The sequence below is a fragment of the Chanodichthys erythropterus genome, chromosome 20, assembly GCF_024489055.1.
Source record: "Chanodichthys erythropterus isolate Z2021 chromosome 20, ASM2448905v1, whole genome shotgun sequence".
Classification (NCBI taxonomy): domain Eukaryota; kingdom Metazoa; phylum Chordata; class Actinopteri; order Cypriniformes; family Xenocyprididae; genus Chanodichthys; species Chanodichthys erythropterus.
The window spans coordinates 16,232,734-16,258,126 of NC_090240.1; the positions used below are offsets into that span (position 1 = coordinate 16,232,734).

A 25,393-nucleotide genomic window follows, 5' to 3' on the forward strand; every position below is an offset into this window, starting at 1 on the left:
GATCATGTGACTATAGTATTTATTTGGATATTTACATTTGATTCTGAATGAGTTTGATAGTGCTCCGTGGCTAAAGCTAACATTACACACTGTTGGAGAGATTTATAAAGAATGAAGTTGTGTTTATGAATTATACAGACTGCAAGTGTTTAATAATGAAAATAGCGACTGCTCTTGTCTCCGTGAATACAGTAAGAAACGATGGTAACTTTAACCACATTTAACAGTACATTAGCAACATGCTAATGAAACATTTAGAAAGACAATTTACAAATATCACTAAAAATATCATGATATCATGGATCATGTCAGTTATTATTGCTCCATCTGCCATTTTTCGCTGTTGTTCTTGCTTGCTTACCTAGTCTGATGATTCAGCTGTGCACAGATCCAGACGTTAATACTGGCTGCCCTTGTGTAATGCCTTGAACATGAGCTGGCATATGCAAATATTGGGGGCGTACATATTAATGATCCCGACTGTTACGTAACAGTCAGTGTTATGTTGAGATTCGCCTGTTCTTCGGAGGTCTTTTAAACAAATGAGATTTATATAAGAAGGAGGAAACAATGGAGTTTGAGACTCACTGTATGTCATTTCCATGTACTGAACTCTTGTTATTCAACTATGCCGAGGTAAATTCAATTTTCAATTCTATGGCACCTTTAAAGTTCTGTACTGTTTGTAATTAAAACCACACTAATAATAAAGTCAGTAGTTTTAAATTGCATTATCACAACATTTTAATGTACATTTTGTAAAATGGATGAGGAATGGAATGGAATCTAAATCTAATACTGACTAAAGTCAGTAATATTGATCAAAAAGCAACAGCACCATATATTTTTAACGCTTGGCCATTGTAAACTTCATTTGCAGGCCACACATCTCTCTCGGTGTGCGCATGAACTCTTCGAGTGGACTGATTTTCCACGCAGCAGGAGAGAAGGGCCAGAGAACCATGATGCTCTCTGTGTTTGATGGCAATCTGATGCTGCTGGTCAATGGCGGAAAGAGGAAGACTAGCGTACGCAGCAAAAAGAAATATAACGACAACCTGTGGCACACGGTTCGTATGTGGATGAGGCATGTTTTTTAGACATAAATCTGAGATTTTTTTACCAAATCTCTCATTTTGACAATGCAATCATGCAGGTGTTTGTGAAAGTGGAGGGTGACAGGGCCTCTCTGACGGTGGACGGCATCGACGCCCAGAACAAGAGGGTGACGGGTGGAGGGAAGGGTCAGTTTGGTGCTCCTCTCTACATCGGTGGACTTCCCTCAGATCACAGCGCTGCAATGGTAAACACTGGATTGCGGACACTATATCTCTGTTCAGAGCCGGTGAACTGCCTTGTTGTCTGCTGACTACATAGTCAGCATCTTCTGTCATGAAACGCTCTACATGGACAGCAGCTCAACAGGTCACACAAATATTGCAAAGCAAATGAGACTCCATCCAGCATTTTATTTTATATTTTAATTTAATTTAATTTATTTTATTTTTAATCAATCATAATAATCATATTATTTTATATTAATAAGAACATAAATATATTTAGTTTGATTATTATATTATATTATATTTTAGAATTATATTATATATTACTATTATATTATATTATATTTTAATATTGTATTATTTTGTTAATATTAAATCATTATAGTTTATATTTATAAAAATATTTTTTTATTATTAGTGTTAAATAATCATAATATTTTATTAAGAATTTGATGTTAGCAACTTCCAAAGCTAACACAAAAGTACTCTAAAATACTCTAATAAGTACACACAATGATTGGATATCACTGTCCTTTAAGGATATCCATTAAGAATATTTTTAATGCTGCCTTGTCTTCTGGGAAAACAAGATATTGTAGAAGCATAAGCATAATCCTGCCTATGTTTTGGATCACCCATGATTCAGTGCACCCATGATACCGTAAAAAGCTGTTTTGGTGGGCAGCTCACTTGAGTACAACAGTCGGATTCTGTAAGAAAAAACTCAACATTCATTTTCTCCATAGGGAAATTTATTTTTAACAATAACTTATAAACCATTAAAGACAGCTTTACTGTCGTCAGCCCACATTATTTTAACTTAGTTTTTAAAATAACCATTTCGGTTCACATAGCCTATAAGTCGCGCTCCAGTTCAGGTGCAAGTGATCGCGCCGGCGCATCCATGATTATATTGTCTGATATATTTGCTTCTCATTAATTAAATCCAGGCAATTGGTTGATGAAACATTGACTACAATTAAGATGCAATTTTTACAAAACGAAATTCACTTTAAAGAAAGGCTTTCTACAGAACAAACCTTAATGAAGTGGTCAGAATCATGCCTGACCCACTCCATGAGTCCCGATATATATTGTGCATCTTATGATGCATCCTATCTTACTCATGCTGTTCACTTTTCATAATCAAACAGATGAATTTAAAACATAAATAGGCCTTTTTAAACATAAATATGAAACTACGTTTTCTTTAATGGCTGCAACACGTATAGTCGTGAGCAAGAGCGGATCATGAGTCACGAGTCGGATCAAGCATCATTTATTTTAGACTTATATTTAATATTGGGGGCATTCAAGTTATTTGACATTTTAATTTTTTCAACAATAGCATTTTCGCAATAATTATTTTCCCTGATAATTAGTTACTTTTATAATGATGTAACTCCGTTACTAACTCTGTTACTATTTGTGAGAAGTAACTAGTAAATATAACTAATTACTTTTTAAAGTAACGTGCCCAACACTGCCCATGACGGCATAATCAAGTTTCCCTACACTCTCAAAATGCTTAAATATTTGAATATATATGCATATTTATGGTGTAATTAAGTCACTCTCTCAAAATACTAAAATATATATGTATATTTGGCCATAAACTTAAAATATATTGTTTTTAAATACATAATCAACATTTTTAAATGAGTAGTTTTATATTTCTCCATCTTTCCATCACTAAAGCCGTTAAGTACCTTATACATTTGTCTGATTTTTTTGTTTTTTTGCTTAAAATCAAAGTTTGCAATGTGATTCATTTTGTAACTGGTTGCCTTGGTTCATGGCACTTTAACAAAGACTTGTTTGTAAATCCTATGGGAGAAATGAATGAAAAAAAATTCTAGACCCAGCACCGCTGAAAAAGTGGGCAGCACTAACACACTCTTTAGGTTTAGGAAAAGAGATTGTACCGATCTGATTTGAAATTCACACCAAGTTGCTTTTGTGATGTTGACTTTTCTTTGTTTCTTTCTGTCAGGCTGGTTTCGTTGGCTGTGTGCGGGATCTGAAACTGAACGAGGTGCCGCCACAGAGCCCGTCCCACAGTGTGGGAGTGACACCCTGCTACCAGCAGCCCCTCCAGCCCGGGGTTTACTTCTCCAGTCAGGGCGGATATCTGACCATCGGTGAGCCTTCTCACTTCACATCGGTCCACCTGATGAATCAATCAAACACGCTTCAGATTTAATTCATCTATTGCTCCTCTCCGTCTCTGCATGTTAGACGAATCGCTGATGTTGGGTCGGGATCTCGAGATCCAGTTGGAGGTCCGTTTGGTTTCAGACTCCGGGCTCCTGCTGCACACTGGAGCCAAGAAATCTCAACAGCTGAGTCTCTATCTGAACCAGGGCCAGGTGACACAGCCATGCACTCAAACATACACAGACAAAACTTCATAAATGAGATTTACGCTTTTATTTTTAGGTTTTATTTAGAGTCAAGTCAAGTAAATTGGACCTCATTTTGACTGTAGCTGCATTTACATAGACCTAATAATCCAATTGTAATCGGACTAGCAGCACGGCTGGAATAAAAAAGTCCCATGTAAGAACATAAGACAGAATTGTAAGAGGTGGTTTAAACCTTTTCTATTCCATTCGTTTGGACATGTAAACACTTTAAAGTTCTTTACAATATTTCTACGTCATTGCACATGTAATGATGTATGACATGAAGATCGAGCTGTTGTTGTTGTTGATTCATGTCAATCTAAAATTCTCCTTCTACTCATCGTCTGTGAAGTGCTGCAGGACAGCGTCGTCCCAGCAGTCTCAGCTGCCTTGTTTTGAGTGCAGGAAGGGGCATTTACTGCTTGATGAATATAAGCAGCACGACACAAAGCTTCATGTGCTCATCGTCTCCTATTTAGGACCAAGAATAGATAAATATTAGGCCCGCTTTTTAAAACAAAGAACAGAAGTGATGGCAGCATGATGGTCAGTGTGCATCAACAGAGGGAAATTCTGTATATTCATGCAAAAGATCAATTCCGGTTTGATGCGCCTGATCATTTTATTTAATGTTCATGTAAACACTGTGTTCGCAATCCTTTTAAACAAACGGTGTCCGTGTAACCGCTGCTACTGATACGAGAGTTCAGAGAATATCAAACAAGTCGTTTAGGGCTGGTCATGCTCTTTAACGGTCATTGGGACGAGTCCATGTACACCACTTTGAAGTGTCCGTTCGTTCTGTGCAGGTGACTGTGTTGGTGAACAGCGGCAGTGGAGAGTTTTCAGTCAGTCTCACACCAGAGGAGTCGCTCTGTGACGGAGGATGGCACACTCTTACAAGTGAGTCACGCCCTTCAAAAACAATCACACTTCATTTAAAGTGTTCATTACTTTTAGTTCCACACCCGTAAGACTTTTGTTCATCTTCAGAACACAAATTAAGATATTTTTGATGAAATCTGAGCCATTTCTGTCCCTTCATTGACAGCTACGCAACTCACGCTTTGACTTAAAAAAGTTCATTAAGAGATTGTAAAACTAATCCATATGAATTTTGAGCGGTTTAGTCTACATTTTCTGAAGAAACACGATCGCTTTTTATGCTGAACAGATTTAATGTAGGCTTTTATTCACATATAAACATTCATGAACTCACATCAGTTCAAGCTCAAGCATGTTTTCTTGATATGCAACAACCAATGAGGTTCATTCTCGTGTGTTACGCAGCACGTTTCATTGTCCCGGATTATTTTTATGATCTCTTTATGAATTTTTTGAAGCGTCAAAGTGGTAGTTGCGTGGACTGAAAGCTCTCAGATTTCATCAAAAAGATCTTAATTTGTGTTCTGAAGATGAGTCTTACGGGTGTGAACGACATAAGGGCGAGTAATCAATGACTTTTTGGTAAATTAACCCTTTAATCCTTGTAGTCTGTTTTAAATAAAAATACATCTGTTATTCTCGGGTCAAATAATGAACCATTTAGACTTCAATGTATCTTTTGTACAATTGATTATGAAAATAGGTGTATGCTTAGATAAGTTGTAAAAATGGGTGTATGATTATCATATGCTTATGTAGAAGCATTTTACCTGGCTATATGTCAGTGGAGAAACATGTGTACACTATATAACTTAAACTGGGAATATTTACAAACACTTCAGGCATAAACTCTTTTTATTTTCTGAAACACTTTTAAAAATCTAATTTATTTGTATTCATTTTGTTTGAAAATCAAAGGCATTTTGAATTTAAGATTAGATTAGGCATGTGGTATCAAATTTTCATTAATTGCTGAAGCTTTTATAACGGTATACGGTATTATCACGATATTAAAATAAGTTGCAAAAAAAAGTGTTGTCATAGTATAACAGGTTTAAAAACTCTTTTTGTAATAACAAAAATAACTCTGAATGTTTAAATACAATAATATAATACATCAAAAATATATAAAGTTAAATTTTCAAACAGATTAAAGTGCAAAAGAATTAGGCTATAAAGAACAACAGGAAACACTTTACAATAAGGTCTCCTTATTTAATGCATTAACTAAGATTGAGCAACAGCTACATTTGTTACAGAAAGTTTATCTTTTTGCTTAATTTCAGTTAAGAAAAAACTGATCATTGTTAGGTTTATCTCAGGTCAATTAAGTTCTTTTGATTTTAGTAATGTTATTAAACAGTAACTAAGAAATTAACATTAACTAAGAATAATTAATGCTTTATAAGTATTTTTCATTGTCAGTTTGGTAATAATGAATAAACATCTTAACGAATGAAGCCGTATGTCTCAAAGTTTTACTGAACAATAACAAATAATCAGAACATTTATAATCATTAGGGCATGTTGTAGTCCAGACTAAAATATATGTTTGAAGCATTTTAAAAACTTCACCAGTGCAGTTGCTTTGTTAATGGGGTTTCCGGGGTAACCACTGCATTTCTGCTGTTCCATCAGCGCCCTCTGCTGTCAGAGAGTGAACGCGCACTTTCATTCAGCTCGTCTCCTTCACTCGTTCGGAAATGTGCTTCTCGTTGAGCTTGTTTACATCTGAGTGCGTGTCTCTTTCACGCAGAATACAGCGGTGTTGTGCATTTTATATGGTTGATGGGGAAAGTATTCTTAAATGCATTATAAAAATTGTAATAATTGGTAATAAATTATTATTTACGGTATTTTGAAATGCCCACGATAACAATACCGTGCATATTCATCATCGCGATATATCGCATTACCGAATAGCGGCACAAGTCTAGATTAGATATATTTTTTCCAGTGGTGGAGGCCTACACAAAAAGTACAGATACCTAATAAAATATTACTCCAGTAAAACTGTAAGTACTCACTTTCAGTTTTGGGTGAACATTTCTTCATCTCAGAATGAGGAACATGTTTTTATGGAAAAGTAAGTTTCCCAAAATAAAAATGCTCGTCACTCGCTTCAAGACCCGACTACAAGGGTTAAAATATGTAGATACTTCAAGAGCGATGTGTTTCCCATATAATTTTACTTTAATATCTGTGATTTTAGTTGTGAAGAAGAGCAATGTCATCCAGCTCCACGTGGATGCGGCCAGCGAACATGGAGTGGGTCCCAAACTGAGCAGATCGAACGGGGGCAAAGAGGCTGTTTATCTGGGCAGTGTTCCAGGTATGACACCCGAGTGCTTTCAGAGAACATGCAGCTTTGATATCAAGAAACCCCCACCATTGAAATATGAAATAATAAGGTTAGAAGCTCAAGCCTTTTGTCCTCTCTTGTGCAGATACTATAGCTGTGCCAGGACTCCCGTCGAACGTCCTCTCTTTCCACGGATGTGTGAGGAAAGCCGTACTGAACCACAGGCCTGTCATGCTGTCAAAACCCTTGTCGGTGTCTGGATCTGTGGGGACTCAGGGCTGCCCTGCCTTATAGACCTCAACCGCATTAACCCTAAATACTCCACATACACTGACACTATCAAATCAACAGGTGGTGGGTTTGCTTAGTCTTTAACTTAAACAGATATTTATGTTTACTTTCATGACACCTGTGTATGTAGTTTATGAACAAGCACTGTAAGTGTTACCACACCACTGATAAAGTATAACGTTCAGAACTGACGGGACCAGAGGAAAATAAGATGGGATTGGCACTGGATTTATTTTGTTCCAGGTTTAATTAGTACATTTCACTACTGATACAATCCTGACCAAACACCATTAAATGGGTTTAAGGGAATATTTAGCTGTATAAAAACTGGGGGGAGGAGGACGACTTACTGTGGATATTCCCAAGCAGACTTGTTGTGTATTATCTAAAATCACTGGAGTTAAACTCGAGAAATATTTTTTTGTCACTTTTGATACTGTCAAATTCCCTGAAATAGCTGTATTTTTATTGGCAATAAACATTTGCTTTAAGTTTTATTGTCTCTTTGATCAACGTCACACACACGCATAAACTGGCATTACATAGTCAACTGTTTAATAGTGTAGCTTTGGACATACAAAACACACGCGAATCAATGAATGATTACAGGCAAACATCTCGGACTAGCATGAGACTAACACTTCAGAGAGACGGTTGTGTTCAGAAGGTCGTTCTAATCCAAGCTCATGTCCTCGTCATCATCTTTCTTGTCTTTGGAATCACCATCATCGGTCTTGGTATCGCTGCCCTCCATGGCCTTAGCAAACGCCTCCACATCTAAACATCAGGACAGAGTGAATGAGTGCTTGTGGGTAGCTAACATGAAATGGTTAAAAATGGTGAAAACTGAAGCTAATTATGCACTGACATATATTTCCATATATATTTTTAATTAAAATATTGTTGATTCAAGGACGTTACACAACTCGCCTCCTTTATTAGCTGCGTCCACTGCTTCAGAGGGCAGACCAAACTGGTTCATGAGAGGGCCGAGCTGACCGGAGGCCAGAGCGCTACTGAACATACTCATCGCCTGCACAGACAGACAAACGACATGTTTACATCACAACAGAATACATGGAAAAGCCTAAGAAAAATTCAATTAAGAACGTGAACCTCTTTATTACTAGTTATAGCATGAAATAAATATGAACATCAGAAGGTATAAAACAGTACAGCTTACTGAAATGTATCGTTGCATGTAAACGCTCAGTGTTTCCACCGTGGAAAGATGTCAATAAAACCGTTTGCAAACAATGTCATGTAACATTTACCTCAGAAGTCATTCAATTATGGGGGCATGACGAGACCGTTAGCTCATGAGACGAGATGAATTTTTACACAGTATTTTTAAAGGTGCCCTAGGACCAGTTTTTAAAAGATGTAATATAAGTCTAAGGTGTCTCCTGAATGTGTCTGTGAAGTTTCAGCTCAAAATACCCCATTTAAATTTTTTTAACTGCCTATTTTGGGGCATCATTAACTATGCACCGATTCAGGCTGCGGCCCCTTTAAATCTCGCGCTCCCTGACCCCTGAGCTCTCGACTATATTACAGTGCATTTACAAAGTTCACACAGCTAATATAACCCTCAAATGGATCTTTACAAGATGTTCATGCTGCATGCATGCATCGGATCATGTGAGTAAAGTATTTATTTGGATGTTTACATTTGATTCTGAATGAGTTTGATAGTGCTCCGTGGCTAAAGCTAACATTACACACTGTTGGAGAGATTTATAAAGAATGAAGTTGTGTTTATGAATTATACAGACTGCAAGTGTTTAAAAATGAAAATAGCGACGACTCTTGTCTCCGTGAATACAGTAAGAAACGATGGTAACTTTAACCACATTTAACAGTACATTAGCAACATGCTAATGAAACATTTAGAAAGACAATTTACAAATATCACTAAAAATATCATATCATGGATCATGTCAGTTATTATTGCTCCATCTGCCATTTTTCGCTGTTGTTCTTGCTTGCTTACCTAGTCTGATGATTCAGCTGTGCACAGATCCAGACGTTAATACTGGCTGCCCTTGTGTAATGCCTTGAACATGAGCTGGCATATGCAAATATTGGGGGCGTACATATTAATGATCCCGACTGTTACGTAACAGTCAGTGTTATGTTGAGATTCGCCTGTTCTTCGGAGGTCTTTTAAACAAATGAGATTTATATAAGGAGGAGGAAACAATGGAGTTTGAGACTCACTGTATGTCATTTCCATGAACTGAACTCTTGTTATTCAACTATCCCGAGTTACATTCAATTTTTGTTTCTAGGGCACCTTTAAGAAATCCTTGATGAAAAGCATGACTAGAAAAATAGTCTGCAGGTGCATTTGAATTGTTTGAACTAATCATCTTGTAATGAATGTGATTACAGTTCTTCTTTCTGAGTATGAATTATCATATGCAGTAAAAGACAAGAATACTCAAACACAGTAAAAGGTTTTGCCACAAACTCAACTGACTTCTCTTCTGTATGATTTCATACGAGTCTCTTCAGACCTTACTGCACATGAATTATGAGCTTCTACAACTTTTGACCTCCTAACTGAACTCCTTTCCACAAATAGATCATAGAAATACATTTTTAAAAAAATATAGAAAAATGAATAACAGTTTTCTCTTAGTCTTAAGTGCAAAAAATAAGCGCAACCATAAAGTACTCTCTCAATGTTCAAAGTGCAAATAGAGATGTTTTTCTTCGAGCATGAAACTGAGCGAAGAGATAGCTTAAGATAAGATTGCTTTCATACCGGGAGATATTTGCATGCATCAAGGAGCTGCTTTGTAAAAATGAGGGTTATTGAATTGCGCTTGAATGCACTCTGTGAACAGGGAGCGGTGGCGCTGAGTGCACATTATGCAAGATAAGACATTTCTCAGATGCTTAGGCAATGAATGAATCATCCGCCATGGTCTTGTCAGTCATCTCAACATTAACTCTCGTCATGTGATCAGTTAATTCATGCTGCACTGCATTCAACTCTGCAGTTCGTGTTGTTGGACGATCTGGATGGAACTGAAATGACCGTTATTCAACTGAATTAAATGTTTTCTTATTTCTATAAAAAGCAAAATGCAAACGTAGCAGTGATATGTTATATCCTAATTTCACCCTTCATGGCAATATTGAGAGGCAGCTTTTCACCTTGATGAGAAATCTTGTCACATTTTCTCATGAGATGTCATAGCACAAGATCTCATCACACCCCTATTCAATTTACCATAGCTCAAGAATCATCAAGAAAAAAATGAAAACAAGTTATTACAGCCAGTGTTTAAAATGTTAATATTTCAACAATGAATTGGAGTAGAAACAACTATATAAGTTAAGTGTGATTAAATACATTTAATTGATTAATAAACCTTTTTTTTGTTTTTTGGGCTAAATGGAAATAATTCAATTTAAATTTTGGAGCAACAATGATTTATTGCAATGTATAGCGAACCAAAATGATCAAGGGTGTGTGTTTACATCCGTTTTATAATTCATCTTTAACTTTCTTTCATTTTATGACAGGCGGCATACAGCAATAAGGTGCTATACTTCCACCTATGTTGGATCACTCACAATATTATCGTACGTGTAGTATCGATACCACAGCTATCATCAATACGTGAATAATTCAACACCCTTAATTTCAATGCATTAAGTGCATGACTGACCTGCTGGAACTGTGGAGAGGTCAGCGTGTTCTGGATCTCGTCCGCGCTCTGTGGGAGCGATTCTCCTGACGGCAGGTACGGCAGCAGTCTCTGCTGCACTTCAGGGTTAGCCAGAATAGGAGCCATGACATCAGGGGTCAACACACTCGCCAGGTCCACTACAGAGGGAGCGACGGGCAAGACTTTAGAGGAAAGTAAAAGAGGACGAAGATCACATCAAACGGAACATCAGTCTCTCACCTCCCGGTCCCTCTGCTGCCATGGCGGGCACGTTCATGGTGGCCAGGATGCTCTGGAGGTCGCTCAGCTGGATGGGCTGTGTGCTGGAGGGGGGTCCCGCAGGTATGGAGGGAGTCTGGGCTGCAGGGGTGGTGGGGGTCACCGTGGGCGAGCCGGTGGAGGTAGCAGCAGGGGTTACGGGCGTGGTGGGTGCCTGGGTGGAGCTAAGGCGCGCGGTGGATCCAGAGGAGGGAGTGGCTGCTGCCGATTGGCTGCGGGAGCTGTGGATGAGGGATACAAGCCATTAGATGTGTGAACACTCAGCAGCAAAAAAAGCATTGAGGAATCAGCTGACATACCTAGAGGTTGAGCTGCTGGTAGCAGGACCTCCACTGCCCAACAAACTGGCCAGACCTGGACCAGCTAGAGCGCCTGTCAAAGAAAAAACAAGATTCGTCCATACACAGTGTGGCCCAGTGCTAATGTTGTTTACAATCATGAACATGGAATCTGGCTTAAAAAAAAAAAAAAAAAAAAATCACTCACCAAGTCCACCCAGACCTGTTGGTCCAATCAGCTGCATGAGTTGGTTGTGGCTCATATTACCCAGGAGGCTCTGCAAGCCACCTTCTCCTTAAAGAAAAGGATATTAAAAAAAAAAAAAAAAAAAAGGGAAATTCCCTTAGTACTCTTGTTGACAAAGAGCCTGTCCCAGTACCTACACTTGTGCTCTCTGCACTTGACCACTTGTCTACTTACAAGTTCAGTAGTCCCTATGTAACAAAGCAGTTGCAAACATTTGACAAAATACACATACTCATGTCTGCATCAATAAAATGATCAACACTTTACATTTACTACCAAATTATTTGTAATATCTCTTTAATTTAACTTGCACACTGATGAATGCAGTATTAGAGATAGTCTGGATTTAGTGTGTGATGATGATGATGATGTCACTGAGCTCTGGCCTTTTTCATCCCTGGGACAGTATTGAGGGTAGTTTTACACGACAGCGATGTACTAAAAACAGAAATGTTTTTCCTTTGCGTACAGACGACAACATTGTCAAAGCGATTCCAGCACACAAGGATCCGCAAAAACGACTAAAAACGCTGTATTATTCATGCCAGGCCAGTAGTTGGCGATGTCACTTTGTAAAGAAAGGAACACGTAATACACACGCACATTAAGGTTTTTGAGGAAAACACTCCAGGCTTCTGCTTACATCACGCGTGACTAGGGCTATTGATACAATTTGAATCTCAGAATAAGATGGACGTCATTTGAAATCTGAGACTTTGCTTCATATCAAAAGTAAGAAAGCACAAAGATTATTGTACTTTCTTGGATGAGAGGTGCTACATATTCTGCTCATTCATCAACTGAAAAAAGGCTAATCGATTCTTGCGATTTAAGAATAAATATCGGTTCGTAAAAATGAAAGTCGATTAAAATTGAGAAATCAATATTTTTTACCCAGCCCTACACATGACCTTTCCAACGTGATTACGTCATGCGTGGGGAGCATCACAGAGCAGTGCAAGACGAGCACTTGTGGTTAAAAAGTATATAATTTTTATTTATTTTTAGAAAATGACCGATGGTTTCTCTAGATAAGACTCTTATTCCTCGTCTGGGATCATGTAGAGCTCTTTGAAGCTGCACTGAAACTGACATTTGGACCTTCAACCCGTTGAACCCCAGTGAAGTTTGCTATATGGAGAAAAATCCTGGAATGTTTTCCTCAAAAACCTTCATTTCTTTTCCACTGAAGAAAGAAAGACATGAACATCTTGGATGACATGGGGATGAGTAAATTATCAGGAAATTTTTATTTTTAAGTGAAACTAATCCTTTAACAGGTTTCTACAGGTTTCATCAAATCTACTTTAATGCCTTTTTAATGCCAATTTTTTTTTTTTATGCCATATTTTCTATATGTATGTCGTCATCCATCAACATTTAGCAACATATATATATATATATATATATATGTTGCTAAATGTTGATGGATGACGACATACGGCAATTAGAAAATTCATCATGTCATTGTTGCAATCGCATTCTGCCAAGTGTCAGCCTTTTACATTTGTTTGCTTCTCTGCTGCTACCCTTTTGCTGACATAATATATTTGAATACAGCCAAATTCCCAATAAAATTGCTTCATCTGTATATATTTTTTTGTTTTTGTTGAAATGGTGACTGAAACCCGGCCTATTAAGATTACATACAGGGCTCGACATTAAGCCTTGTCATGTGGACACGCATAAACCGGTCATTCATTTGTACAAGTGAAACAGCTGCTTAAAAAGAGTTTTATATAAATTTGATTTGTAGCAATATCCTTTCAGAATAGTGCAGCTTATGTAAACCTGCATATCTTTGATTGATTACAACTGCATTAAATAATGTTATGGGACTGTTTTAAATATTTTTTGAAAATACAAAATATGAAATGTTGGGGGGAAATGATACTTTTAAAAATGAAACTAAACCACCTGTAGGTGGCGGCAAGTAACCGTCTTAATGAGTGGGTCATTGATTCATTCAACCGATTCATTCAAAACGTTGAATTATTCAGTAATGAAAACAAGGCTGAGTGGTGCGCTTTGCTGTGATCTTTGTTTGAAACTATTTTCGCTGCTAAAACAGAACAAAAACAGTCAATGTTTTTAAAATGTAAGTGGCTTAATATTAACTACTTGTTAATTGAACTGTTGTATGAAATCACACATTTTTAATTGTGATGATAGCCTATTTAGGAAAACAGCATTCTTGGTCGTGTAGTTTTGCTTACCAGTATCAAGTTATAAAAACTCCACATTTTGAATTTTTACCACAGTATGTTTAACTGAGTTTGTTTTTACGTGTGCTTCGCTCATGTTTCCATTTCTCCTCCAGATGCTGCGTGAGCCTCAACAGCACAACCTTTTTATCGTCTGTACATTATACAGCCTATTATTATCAGGTCCTTGTCCGGTCGGGAAAGTAAAGTTTGAGCCCTGACATGTTAAACCAGCACTAAAATCCTCATTTATAAATCAAGACGTTGTCTGACAAAATCACCATACCCATAAGATAAAGACACGTGCAGTGATTTTGGCTATATGCGGCCGCACTCGTGCGGTAGTACCGGTGGGTCTCGGAAGCTAGATCAGGAAGTCGCTATATTCGTCACAACGCTCTTTCTTAGAAAAAAAGTCGCAAAAGGGGTCAGAAAAGTTGCTAAGTTGGAAACACTGATGCAGCCTTCTGTCTACAGGTCCCATCCCGCCGCTGTCCAAACCGGCGTTATGGCAATATTGCACCAGCCGGAAGCAATTACCAATCTGGTTTTGTGTGCATATCACATCAATGTACATATTTTGCAACAGCAAATCAAAGTTATTAATTATTAAGGCTTTATTCAAAATAAACTGGTAGTATTATTTTTTACTTCAAAACTATCTAAAAAAAATGTAATGCCTGTAGAACTAAAATGTAATGCTTTTTAATGCCATTTAAGGCCTTAATTTTCACAAAATCCATTTGATGACTTTTAATGCCCTGCGGATACCCTGTTTAAATAAGAGAAAGAATCCATCTTCTATCACTCACCACCAAGTGCAGAGAGTTCATGACCGCCGCCTCCTCCGCTGCCCAGAGCACCTGGCATGGGCGGGTTGTTCAGGTACTCGTTGACTTTGCGACAGTACTCCTCATCTTTATCTGTTTTGGGCTCCTTTAAACAATAGAGATGGGACAGCAAGAACAAATGTGTCTGACAGCTGATCGGATATCAGAGTAATCCTAGTGTGGTATTTTTCACAAATAAACTGTTAAAAATATGAATAAAAAAACACTGAAAAAACACTGTAGGCAACAGCAAACTCATATGTTTGTGCACATTGGACTGGAAATTTTTTTCAAATAAAGACAATATAGCGTCCAACTGGACACAGCGCAGCGTAGTTTGAAATCAAGAATTTAAAGTTTGTCGATCATGAATCTCCAGTGACAGCTGAACTCTCCTGTCCACATCCGATTCGCACAGACTGACAGATTAAAGTCCCCGTGAACCGGAAGTAAATAGGGTCAATTTTGATTTCATGCAGTCTACACACGCACACTTCAAAGATTCACCAAGTTTGCAAAGTTTGTAAAATTACAAAAACTTTAAAAGATGTAAATGCTTTTGCTGACTGTAGATGAGAAAGTATTAGTGTTGACCTTTCTATTACTGATAACAGAAAAGCAAACAATAGAAAACAGAAAGCTGCTAAAGACACATTTAAAACAGTCATGTGACTACAGTGGTTCAACCTTAATGTTATGAAGTGACGAGAATACTTTTTGTGTGGCAAAAAAAAACTAAATAAAGACTTTATTCAACAATATCTAGTGATGGGCGATTTCAAAACACTGCTTCATGAAGCTTTGAATCTTTTGTTTTGAATCAGTGATTTAGAGCGTGTATCAAACTGACAAAGTCATGTGATTCAAGTAAACGAGTATGTCATAAGTGTTTCAAAATGTTTTGAGTTCGAACAGTTCTAAATTTCAATGGTTCACATAAAGTGAACCCATGAATCATGCAGATTCACAGAGAACTATTGAACAAGTGTCTATGGGCTTTACCAGATCTCTGATCAGTTTTATACATTTGTAGATGTTTTAATTAGAATAATTAAAATGAATAACTGTAGTTATTAATCTCTTATTGGCCTGTTTAGCTTGAGCCCTGAAAACTGATAAGAGAACATATTATAAAGACAGTCTATTTAATCTCATTAGATGATTAATTAATTGCATTTCATAGATGTTACTTTCAATAAAACATTTGCAATAGATTTGTAAAAGGTGTTTTTAATGCATGTTTAGCGTGAGTTTTGTTGCATTTACACTGTCCTGACCACTAGGGGTCACCGTGGAGACGGGTGTCAGATTGTTTCGAAGCCTTGACACATTACGGCGCATTTGCTTCAACTGCTTCAGTGTTTCATGAATCCTCGATCTGCCCATCACTAATGAAGCAGTGTTTTGAAATCACCCATCACTAGATATTGTTGAATAAAGTCGTTATTTTGGCACACAAAAAGTATCCTCATCGCTTCATAACATTAAGGTTGAACCACTGTAGTCACATGAACATGAACTGCTTTCTGGGCATTGAAAGTGTTAATTATCTTGCTGTCAATGGGGGCCTCACTGAACCATCAGATTTCATCAAAAATATCTTAATTTGTGTTCTGAAGATGAACAAAGGTCTTACAGGTGTGGAACGACATGAGGGCGAGTAATTAATGACTGAATTCTCATTTTTGGGTGAACTAACCCTTTAACTGCTGTCCAATATTTTATTAGACTGTTAAAGTTACATTTGTGAAATATCAGTAGACCTCGACTCACCTGCATCCAGAAGAACAGCCTTTTAGAGCCGGCCTTGAACTTCAGCACATACACTCGTCCTGTAGTGCACTGACTGACCCGCTTGAACTCACAGTCATCCGGGAATATGATCAGATCCTGAAACACAAAATCACACTCTGATATCGAGTTAAAGCACCATCGCTCCAGCACTAATACTCAAGAGAGTCCTCACATCCTCCACATTCCCAGAGGTCCTGTCCTTCCAGCAGAAGTGGATGAGCGAGTCGTCAGTCTGCTGGATGTAGACGGAGCCCTTGCGCTTGTCCGGGGTCACGGTGCTGCCCTTCAGGGTCATCTTACCTGCCCTGAACTCCACCAGATACTTACTGGACGAGCTGCGGGAGCCGGACACCAGGCTGGGGAACAGAGCTCCAGAGGACATCCTCACTGACGGACACACACAACACAAGAGTAGAACAAACAGCAGCACTTCTGAATCCATATAAATAAGGTTTATTAAAGACTTGTGTCTGATAAACATGAAGCTAACACAGTTACTCAGCAACATTAGCACTCCAGCTAGCGTCAAAACACATCAAATGGCTTATATTTGTACAAATATACACACACAAGCTATCTTAAGATATAACATAGTACCATAATTAACATAATGTCAACCTCAGGTTGAAGATCTAAGCTTGTTTTCAATATTTCTTCTGAAACATTTCTCTTAATTAGCATTAGCTGCTATGTCAACAACAGTGACTGCGCGTTTTGTTTCTGATGCGCATTTAAACTGAGCACGTGACTACAGGTCAGGTAATAGAGTTTTGTAATAAAAGCTCATCTTACCGGTGGATGAGTTTAAGCTTTCGTAGATTCCTGCAGCAGATAAATGTCTTGAGAGGACGCTCGCTGAAGAGCTGCAGACGGACTAGAGAAAGTAGCAAGAGACTTCCGGTATCCGGTATCCTGCCAGCCGCGAGGCGGCATTTGATTGGCTGAATGACTGTCACTCTTGGCATGCAGCAAGTGCTGTGTCATTGAGCAGATTCTTTGCACACTCATCATATGAACAATCAATTCCGTTTAAATGCACCAATAACACATGGTTTTATACCGTTTGAAGTTATATGTGAATATAAACATGTGGGATTATTGCCTTCATCTCTGACCTTTAGGAAATAAAATAGATGCAGAACTCCAAATAACTCAATATGAACTTGGTATGCAACAAAATACAAAATTGAGGGTTATTACTGTTAACTAAAACTAATAAAAATGACAAAAATATAAACAAACAAAATTAGGCTGCTACTCAAACTTGTGTTTAAGGTCCAAGAGATGGAAATTGTTTAATTACAATTAAATAATCGTAGTAATAATAATAATAAAAAAAATTCCATTAATTTTCTGCAAATTTGTTTAATTATTTTTCCTTTTTTTTATTAGCCTATATAATAAAATAAAAATATCTGCAATTCATATATTGTTTTACAACTTTAGACAGTCTAGGAAGCAGAATGAAATTCCCTTTTAAATACTTTAAAAATGATTGCATTAAAAACATTCAATTAATATCTTAATTCATGTCTCTGGCATCTCTTTTTTTTTCAGACCCTCTGTGGGTCCCTGAACCGTAACATGCTCTAATATACATTTCTGTCCCCAATGATATTTATCGACAACCTGCTCATTTTGTTTATACATATACAGACTGCATTGGCACCCTTGATAAATATGATCAAAGATGACTGTAAAAATAAATCTGCATTGTTTATTCTTTTGATCTTTAATTCATGGAAATGAGCAAAAATCTAACCTTTCATTGAAGAAAAAGAATTGAAACATTACGAAATAAATGTTTTTCTCCAAAACACGTTGGCAACTATTATTAGCACCCTTTTATTAAATACTTTTCGCAACCTCCTTTTGTCAAGATAACAGCTCTGAGTCTTCTTCTATAATGCCTGATGAGTTTGGAGAACACCTGAGGAGAGATCAGAGATCATTCCTTCATACAGAATCTCTCCAGATCCTTCAGATTCCAGCTCCATGCTGGTGCTTCTTCTCTTCAGTTCACTCCACTCATTTTCTTTAGGGTTCAGGTCAGGGGACTGGGATGGTCATGGCAGAAGCTTCATTTTGTGCTCAGAGACACATTTTTGTGTTGGTTTTGATGTTTGTTTTGGATCATTGTCCTGATGGACGATCCAACCACAGCCCATTATTGGATTTCTAGCAGAAGCAGGTTTTGATTTTTTATCTGTTGATATTTGATAGAATCCATGATACCATGAATCTGAACAAGTTGTCCAGGACCTCCAGCAGAAAAACAGGCCCACAACGTTAAAGATCCAGCAGTATATTTGACCGTGGGCATGGGGCACTTTTTATCCATGTGTGCACCAAACCCATCTGGTGGGTTTGCTGCCAATAAGCTCTTGTTTTAGTTTCATCTGACCGTAGAAGCCGGTCCCGTTTGAAGTTCCAGTCGTGTCTGACAACTGAATATGCTGGAGATTGTTTCTGGATGAGAGCAGAGGATTTTTCTTGAAACCCTCCTGAACATCTTGTGGGGATGTAGGTGCTGTTTGATCATTTTTAGGCTTTCTGAGACTCAAGACTCAACTAATCTCTGCAATTCTCCAGCTGTGATCCTTGGAGAGTCTTTGTCCACTCAAACTCTCTTCCTCACCGCGCATTAGGACGATTTAGACACATGTCCTCCTCCAGGCAGATTTGTAACATCTTTAGTTAATTGGAACTTCTTAATTATTGCCCTGATAGTGGAAATGGGGATTTTCAACGCTTCAGCTATTTTCTTACAGCCACTTTCTATTTTGTGAAGCTCAACAATCTTTTGCTGCACATCAGAACTATATTCTTTGGTTTTCCTCATTGTGATGAATGATTACGGGAATTTGGCCTTTGTGTTTCCTCATGTTTATACTCCTGTGGAACAGGAAGTCATGGCTGGACAATTTCATGTTCATGAACAACAATGGAAATATGAATGGAAATATACTTCAGAGATATTTTACTCATTAAAAATTTTAGGGGTGTCAATAATTTTAGCCAACATGTTTTGGAGAAAAACATTTTATTTCATAATGTGAGTTTCTCCCACTTTCAATTCTTTTCCTTCAATGAACGGTTAGATTTTTGCTAATTTTATGAATTAAAAATCAACAAGAATAAAAAATGCAGATTTATTTTTAGTCATCTTTGATCATATTTACCAAGAGTATCAACAATTTCGTCCACGTCTGTATTTGTATGTGCAATGAAACTCCTCATAAATTATGGGGTTGTTACTAATTGAACAAGCAGACCTCTAAAACTCAAACTCTGATTCTTCAGTCATCAGTTTAGAAGAAACTCATCTTTATTTCATTGTATTGAAGTATATGAAGTATGAAATCTGCATTTGCTTGAGGTGTTGACGATGTAAATGTCCTGTCTAAAACACTAAAGAATGTCACCTCTGACCTGTTGGATTGTGCTTTTTTCTTTAAATATTTTGAGAATTAAAACTTTCTTTACAACTGTTGACAGAGAAAATATTCATATTGTAATGTAACATAGGCTATATACTGCACCGTGTTGCCACACAATCTAGATCAGCGGTGTCCAACCCTGCTCCTGGAGAGCTGCAACCCCAATCAAACACACCTGAACCAGGTGAGTCAAGGTATTCAGCGTTGCTTGACAATTACAGACAGGTGTGTTGGAGCAGGGTTGGACACACCTGATCTAGAGCATACATAAATTAGTAGGTTTCCCTACCAAATGGAGTGCGTATAGGGACAGCTGCACACAGCAAAATCCCCAGAGTTAAATCAACTCACATGGTCCCTCTCTACAGAGAGTTAAAATAACACTGAGAGTTAAAGTTAATGAGATAATATGCTGTTTGTGGATTTGTTTAATCAGATCTTGAGAGATTTAATGTCTTTTATCTTCAGTTGATTTCATCTAAGGCTGTGGCTGGAAGTCATTTGTAGTTATTGTTTCTCTTCAGTGATTCTGCTTGTTAACAGCAGGTGTTCATCACTACTGATCAATCATAACTTAATTAATCTCTTAATTATCTCATTAACTTTGACTCTGCTTCAGTGTTACTTTAACACTATATAGAAAGAGACCATATGTACTCTGAGCAGAGTTGATTTAACTCTGGGGATTTTGCTGTGCAGCTAGAAAAGGCCCTCTAGAACAATATTAGTATTCACAAATGTGATACTGATTTTTTTATAACAGCTCAAAACAAGAAGTTAGTATTTTGTTAGTTACAATTTGGACACAATATTGTCGCCAATGAAAAAGCAGAACTCGTGTATCAGAGCAATACTGTGATGGGTCTGCGTGTTTAAACGAATCATTTGAGTCAATGACCCATTCATAAAGATTTGCTTCACCTCTAAACAAATCAACAATTTTGAATGAATCATTTAAATGAATGATTCAAGGAATCACTCATTAAGAGATCGTTGGGCTGCCACCTCCTGGCAGTTTTAGACTGGGCCAAAACCAGCCAAAAACACAATCCACAAAATATTGCAATGGAATAATATATTTTTATAGTTAATATAAAATAATATATAGTTTTTATTTTTTGTCACTCCTACTAAAAATGAATCATTGAATCCATAAAACCTCAAATAGGGGCATGTGATTCATTCAGTCTGTGCCATCAATTTCTCACTCCAGACCGGTGTTGTGCCGAATTTTGACCCCCTGCCAAATTATTACCCCCCTCGTTGAAGACTGCCTAATCTTAACCCCACCCCTAATCCTAAATTTACCAATACTAGGGGGTTATAATCTGGCAGGGGGTCAAAATTCGGCACAACACCTAAACCAAAGTTGACAATTCTGCCGTAGCAAAATATAGAATAAGTGAAACAACAAAAACACAGCACTATATAAATGCCCAGGCAGTATTTCCAGCATTCAAAGGAATGAAACAGAGAAAGGTTTTACAAATGTCATTTTATTATTCCAAAAGAATCAACATGTTCAAACTAAAATTTCAGTTAGTAGAATTTGTTCTCACCATAATGACATCCCCTTTATTTCTAAAGCAAACTGTTCAAAAATGAAGTATAAACCTCATCTCACAGTAAAATACCTTTTAACAAAAAATTAAATACTATAAAAATAAATCATTGCACAAAATAAGAGCTATGTTCTTACGATTGCTAGAAATCTATGTGCAACATCTCAGAACATACAGACATTCGTACATTGAAAATACGACATACAGTGAAGAGGAACGAACTCACACAAAGCCGCATAAAAATAAAATCTATAGTTTAATTGTGGAATATTAGTTTCAAAACGCTAGTTTTCAAAACAAGATCAAATGTACATTTAATGAGGGAACAGATAACAATAAAGGATGCAAAACAAGTAGTGTACTGAATGTCACGTGTGTATCTAACTAATGGTGACTACTACATTTTGACATTCCTGTTGATGTATAGTACTTAGACGAGGGGAAAGGTGGTTAGAAAAATCAAAACATAAATCTTAAAACACCCTCTAGTGGGAAACAAACAGCTCAAGGTTAAGATGTATTCAAAGTCAGGCACTGTGGGAAAGAAAACGTGTTTATGTACTTGAGAAGAGCAGCAACTGTTGCATCACTGTGCTTCAAACCCGCTCATCTGACTTCAGATCATCTCTAAATGAAAGGAATCGCTTTTGTGGTCTATGATTAGATCGTAAAATACTTCTCATGGCATCCAGACAGGAAATATCCCCTCGAATGAGATGCTTGTTATATTTACACTTACATAAGCTGCCATTCCATACGTTCATCAAGACTGAAATATTATGGGGTGTTTGAGCAGTTTGATGGGTTGCATAGATTTAGTCCGTTTCTCAAATACACAGTGTACATGTCTATGTTTGAGAGCTGCGATAACAGATGCAAATGCTGATGGCTATAACAACCCATGACACCCTACTTTTCATAAAACAAATTCAACGGATAGTGCTCGAGGAACAATTTAGTGTGACAACGATACCTTATAAAAACTGTGGAATATGAAAATGTGCGTTTACAATGTCAACAGAGCTTGTTTTACCTTATTAAACACATTCAAGTCAGTACAATCAGCCTATTTTACATCCCATGAGTCTCTGCAGGAACCACAAAGTGAAAAAAAAGAAAGAAAAAGAGCTTTTGAGGATATCTTTAAAACGCTTCACCATAATGAGAATATTTTGCGTAAAGTTTAATCTGAAAACGAAAATATTGTACCAATTAAAAGAAAATCGATGGCTTTTTACATTAGCACAAGCGCGCACATGCCCAAACAGACTTCATTATTAACATTCATCATCATCATCATTCACTAAACATTATAACTGTCGTTATTTTTAATTAATGCTTGATGACGCTCTACATACAGCTGGATCAGAGGTCTTAGGTGGCTCAGTGCTAGCCCAACTCAAAACATCTGCAATTAGTTTCATATGTTAAACGGCTACTGCACATGGAAAACGGCCAAAGCAACATTTTATCTGTGACATCTCATGTGATATAACTACATCTACACTGAGCTCCGGCGTCACTAGCCGGAGCTCTGATGAGAGGCTTGAACGTTCAAAAGTTCTCCTACCGTTGTTTCGACGCTCTCCTCCATTGATAAAACCTACAGGGTTGATGGGATGTGAGAGACGATGCTTCCAAAGGGCAGTTCAATAAGAACGATCATAAACGTAAGTGCTGAAGATGGTGGCTGCACAATATTAATGAGAGCATAAGCGCTAATGTTTTCGGTTGGGTACAATATGGTGCACTGTGAGGAAGGAAACCTCTGCCCTTTGAACTTGCACCTCCTCATCAGTAGATATCAGGACAGTCTGTGTATTTCCTATCAAAGTAGCCGCCAGTGTACAGCCAGTCCTGTGATCCTGTGTACGGGTTTGTGCCTGACTGAAACCACCTAAAACAGTCAGAGAGGTTAAAATATGGCACGTATAAAATCACACACACACACACACACACACACACACACACACACACACACACACACACACACACACACACACACACACACACACACACATATATTATATAAAACCCAGTGGTACTAACCTCGTGGACCACTCTTCACCATCTTTGGCCCGCTCCTTACGAGCTGCTCTCTGTTTCTCTTCCAGTCTCTCCTTTTCTCTGCTGGCTTCATCTGCACAAACACATAAAAGCTTTATGTTGGTCTTTGAACAGCAGGGGGCGCTGTAGGGCTGTTTTGTGTTTTGGAGAAAAAAAAAAAAAAAAGACTTCATTACCCATGTTGCCGTTCTCCATGGCTCTGATATCAGGCCGTAGGCGGCAGTCTGTTGGCGCCAGCAGTCCTTCCATGCCAGGCTCCAACTCATTCAGCGCCATGGCGAAATTAGTGAAGTTATACATCTAGAAGTGAACAGAGGGGTTTAAAATCAAGTAAACCACCATTGAAATGGGACTTTATTATTGTTTGAAAATTTGGGGTCCGTTTGTTTTGTTTTATTACAAAAAAATACTTTAATTCAGCATGGAAGCATTAATCAAAAGTGACAGTAAGACCTTTATAATGTTACAAAAGTGTTACATTTTAAATAAATCCTGTTTTTAACTTTTTATTCATCAAAAAAAAAAAAACCTGAAAGAAGGTATCGTGTTTCCACACAAATATCAAGCAGTTTTCAACACTGATAATAGTAAGAAATGTTTCTTCAGCAGTAAATCATCATATTAAAATGATTTCTGAAGGATCATGTGACACTGAAGACTGGAGTAATGATGCTGGAAATTCAGCTTTGATCACAGGAATAAATTACATTTTTAATAATTGTAATAATATTTTAGCAATATTACTGTTTTTACTGTATTTTGATCAAATAAAGAACATTAAAAACTTTAGAACAGTAGTGTAGTTCACCTTTTAAGAAGTCATCAAGCGGTGTTTTTTGTTTGTTTGTTTGTTTTGTTTTTTTAAGTGTGCCTTCATGGGCCCATTTCAGAAAAGAGGTTCAGAAAAAAAATCTGAGTATGTTAACACTGAAATGAGGGAAACTCTGGGTTTTCGGTTTCAGAATGGGAGGAATTATCAAACATGAGAAAGAAGGCAAGTCAAGCCCGTTTCTGAAAGAGAGGTAACTTATACTCAGAGTCAGTTACCATGGTAACAATCTGTGAACCTAACCTGGTCGGCAGCAGGTTTTCTTTGGTAAACCCAGAGTTTCTTTCGGTCTCTTGCCGCTTTTTTAAAGCGTAAGCAATGTTTAAATACTTCAATCATTCATGCTACAAAAATGCTTTTCTTACTGAGTATTTTTGTCTTATTTCAAGTACAGATACAGATATCTAAAAATTCTTAAATCAAGATGCAATTTTTATTAAAAAAAAAAAAAATGATAAAAGATATTTAGTCTTGTTTCCTGGGGGAATCTAAATTAAGTGCATTTTACTTAATTAAAATGATCTGCCAGTGTGGAAAACAAAAATAATATATAAATAATAATAATAATAATATATCTCATCACTTCGCATCATTTCAGAAGGCCTTTATTAACCCCCTGGAGCCGTGTGAAGTACATATTTATGATGGATGGAGACACTTTCTTCAGCTCATACCCCTCGATCCTGTTCACTGCCATTATAAAGCTAGGATGCGTCAGGATATTTATTAATATATCTCTGATTGTGTTCATCAGAAAGAAGAAAGTCATATACACCTAGGATGGCTTGAGGGTGAGTAAAGCTTGGGCTAATTTTCATTAGAAACTACACTAATCCTTTAATGCAAATAGAAAACAAGATTATTCGGAGTGTCTATTACCAAGTGCAAATCCACACTAACTCTGCCCACCAATGTCACACAAGGTTAAAAACGGCACACGTGATTCAACAGTTTCAGTCAGCTGTGTAGGCAGTACCATATAAGGCGTGTAGAACTAGCTTGTGACGTGACTGA

At 37.4% G+C, this 25,393-nt stretch overlaps 3 protein-coding genes across 7 annotated transcripts in view; 1 reads left to right on the top strand and 2 right to left on the bottom strand.

Annotated features, from left to right (window-relative positions):
- Window positions 1-7,500, top strand: part of lama5 (laminin, alpha 5) — a 114,641-nt gene extending 107,141 nt beyond the window's left edge. For both annotated transcript variants that reach the window (XM_067372383.1, XM_067372384.1), the window contains exons 74-80: window positions 881-1,070; window positions 1,157-1,303; window positions 3,277-3,424; window positions 3,522-3,652; window positions 4,498-4,591; window positions 6,786-6,905; window positions 7,021-7,500. In XM_067372383.1, the coding sequence (XP_067228484.1) occupies window positions 881-1,070; window positions 1,157-1,303; window positions 3,277-3,424; window positions 3,522-3,652; window positions 4,498-4,591; window positions 6,786-6,905; window positions 7,021-7,169 (979 nt within the window). In that variant the 3' untranslated portion in view covers window positions 7,170-7,500. The remainder of the gene's footprint in view (window positions 1-880; window positions 1,071-1,156; window positions 1,304-3,276; window positions 3,425-3,521; window positions 3,653-4,497; window positions 4,592-6,785; window positions 6,906-7,020) is intronic.
- Window positions 7,501-7,679: 179 nt separating this feature from the next.
- On the bottom strand, window positions 7,680-17,415 carry adrm1 (ADRM1 26S proteasome ubiquitin receptor). 3 transcript variants are annotated; one of them, XM_067372388.1, is made up of 10 exons: window positions 17,274-17,415; window positions 16,654-16,868; window positions 16,461-16,577; window positions 14,670-14,793; window positions 11,615-11,695; window positions 11,428-11,500; window positions 11,090-11,349; window positions 10,850-11,007; window positions 8,097-8,199; window positions 7,680-7,943 (listed from the first exon to the last, which is right to left on the bottom strand). In XM_067372388.1, exons 2-10 carry the CDS (start codon window positions 16,861-16,863, stop codon window positions 7,840-7,842), a joined length of 1,230 nt encoding a protein of 409 aa, XP_067228489.1. In that variant the 5' UTR covers window positions 16,864-16,868; window positions 17,274-17,415; the 3' UTR covers window positions 7,680-7,839. The 3 variants fall into 3 exon arrangements, with proteins under 3 accessions (XP_067228489.1, XP_067228487.1, XP_067228488.1); XM_067372386.1 differs by having other exon boundaries at window positions 7,681-7,943; window positions 11,615-11,701; XM_067372387.1 differs by having other exon boundaries at window positions 7,683-7,943; window positions 11,615-11,698; window positions 17,274-17,414.
- A 4,031-nt stretch (window positions 17,416-21,446) lies between these two features.
- The window catches only part of osbpl2b (oxysterol binding protein-like 2b), a 30,889-nt gene continuing 26,942 nt past the window's right edge, over window positions 21,447-25,393 (bottom strand). For both annotated transcript variants that reach the window (XM_067371287.1, XM_067371288.1), the window contains exons 12-14: window positions 23,727-23,850; window positions 23,533-23,623; window positions 21,447-23,380 (exon numbers count right to left, since the gene is read on the bottom strand). In XM_067371287.1, coding sequence (XP_067227388.1) covers window positions 23,278-23,380; window positions 23,533-23,623; window positions 23,727-23,850 — 318 coding nt within the window. In that variant the 3' untranslated portion in view covers window positions 21,447-23,277. The remainder of the gene's footprint in view (window positions 23,381-23,532; window positions 23,624-23,726; window positions 23,851-25,393) is intronic.

What these genes read in the sequence shown, in the direction of transcription:
- adrm1 (XM_067372386.1), bottom strand. Translation starts at nt 16,863, where the DNA reads ATGTCCTCTGGAGCTCTGTTCCCCAGCCTGGTGTCCGGCTCCCGCAGC. An exon ending in ACCAGCAGCTCAACCTCTAG is followed by an intron (nt 11,350 to 11,427) that starts GTATGTCAGCTG and finishes CCTCATCCACAG; the next exon opens with CTCCCGCAGCCAATCGGCAG. An exon ending in CCTCTCCACAGTTCCAGCAG is followed by an intron (nt 8,200 to 10,849) that starts GTCAGTCATGCA and finishes CTGTCTGTGCAG; the next exon opens with GCGATGAGTATGTTCAGTAG.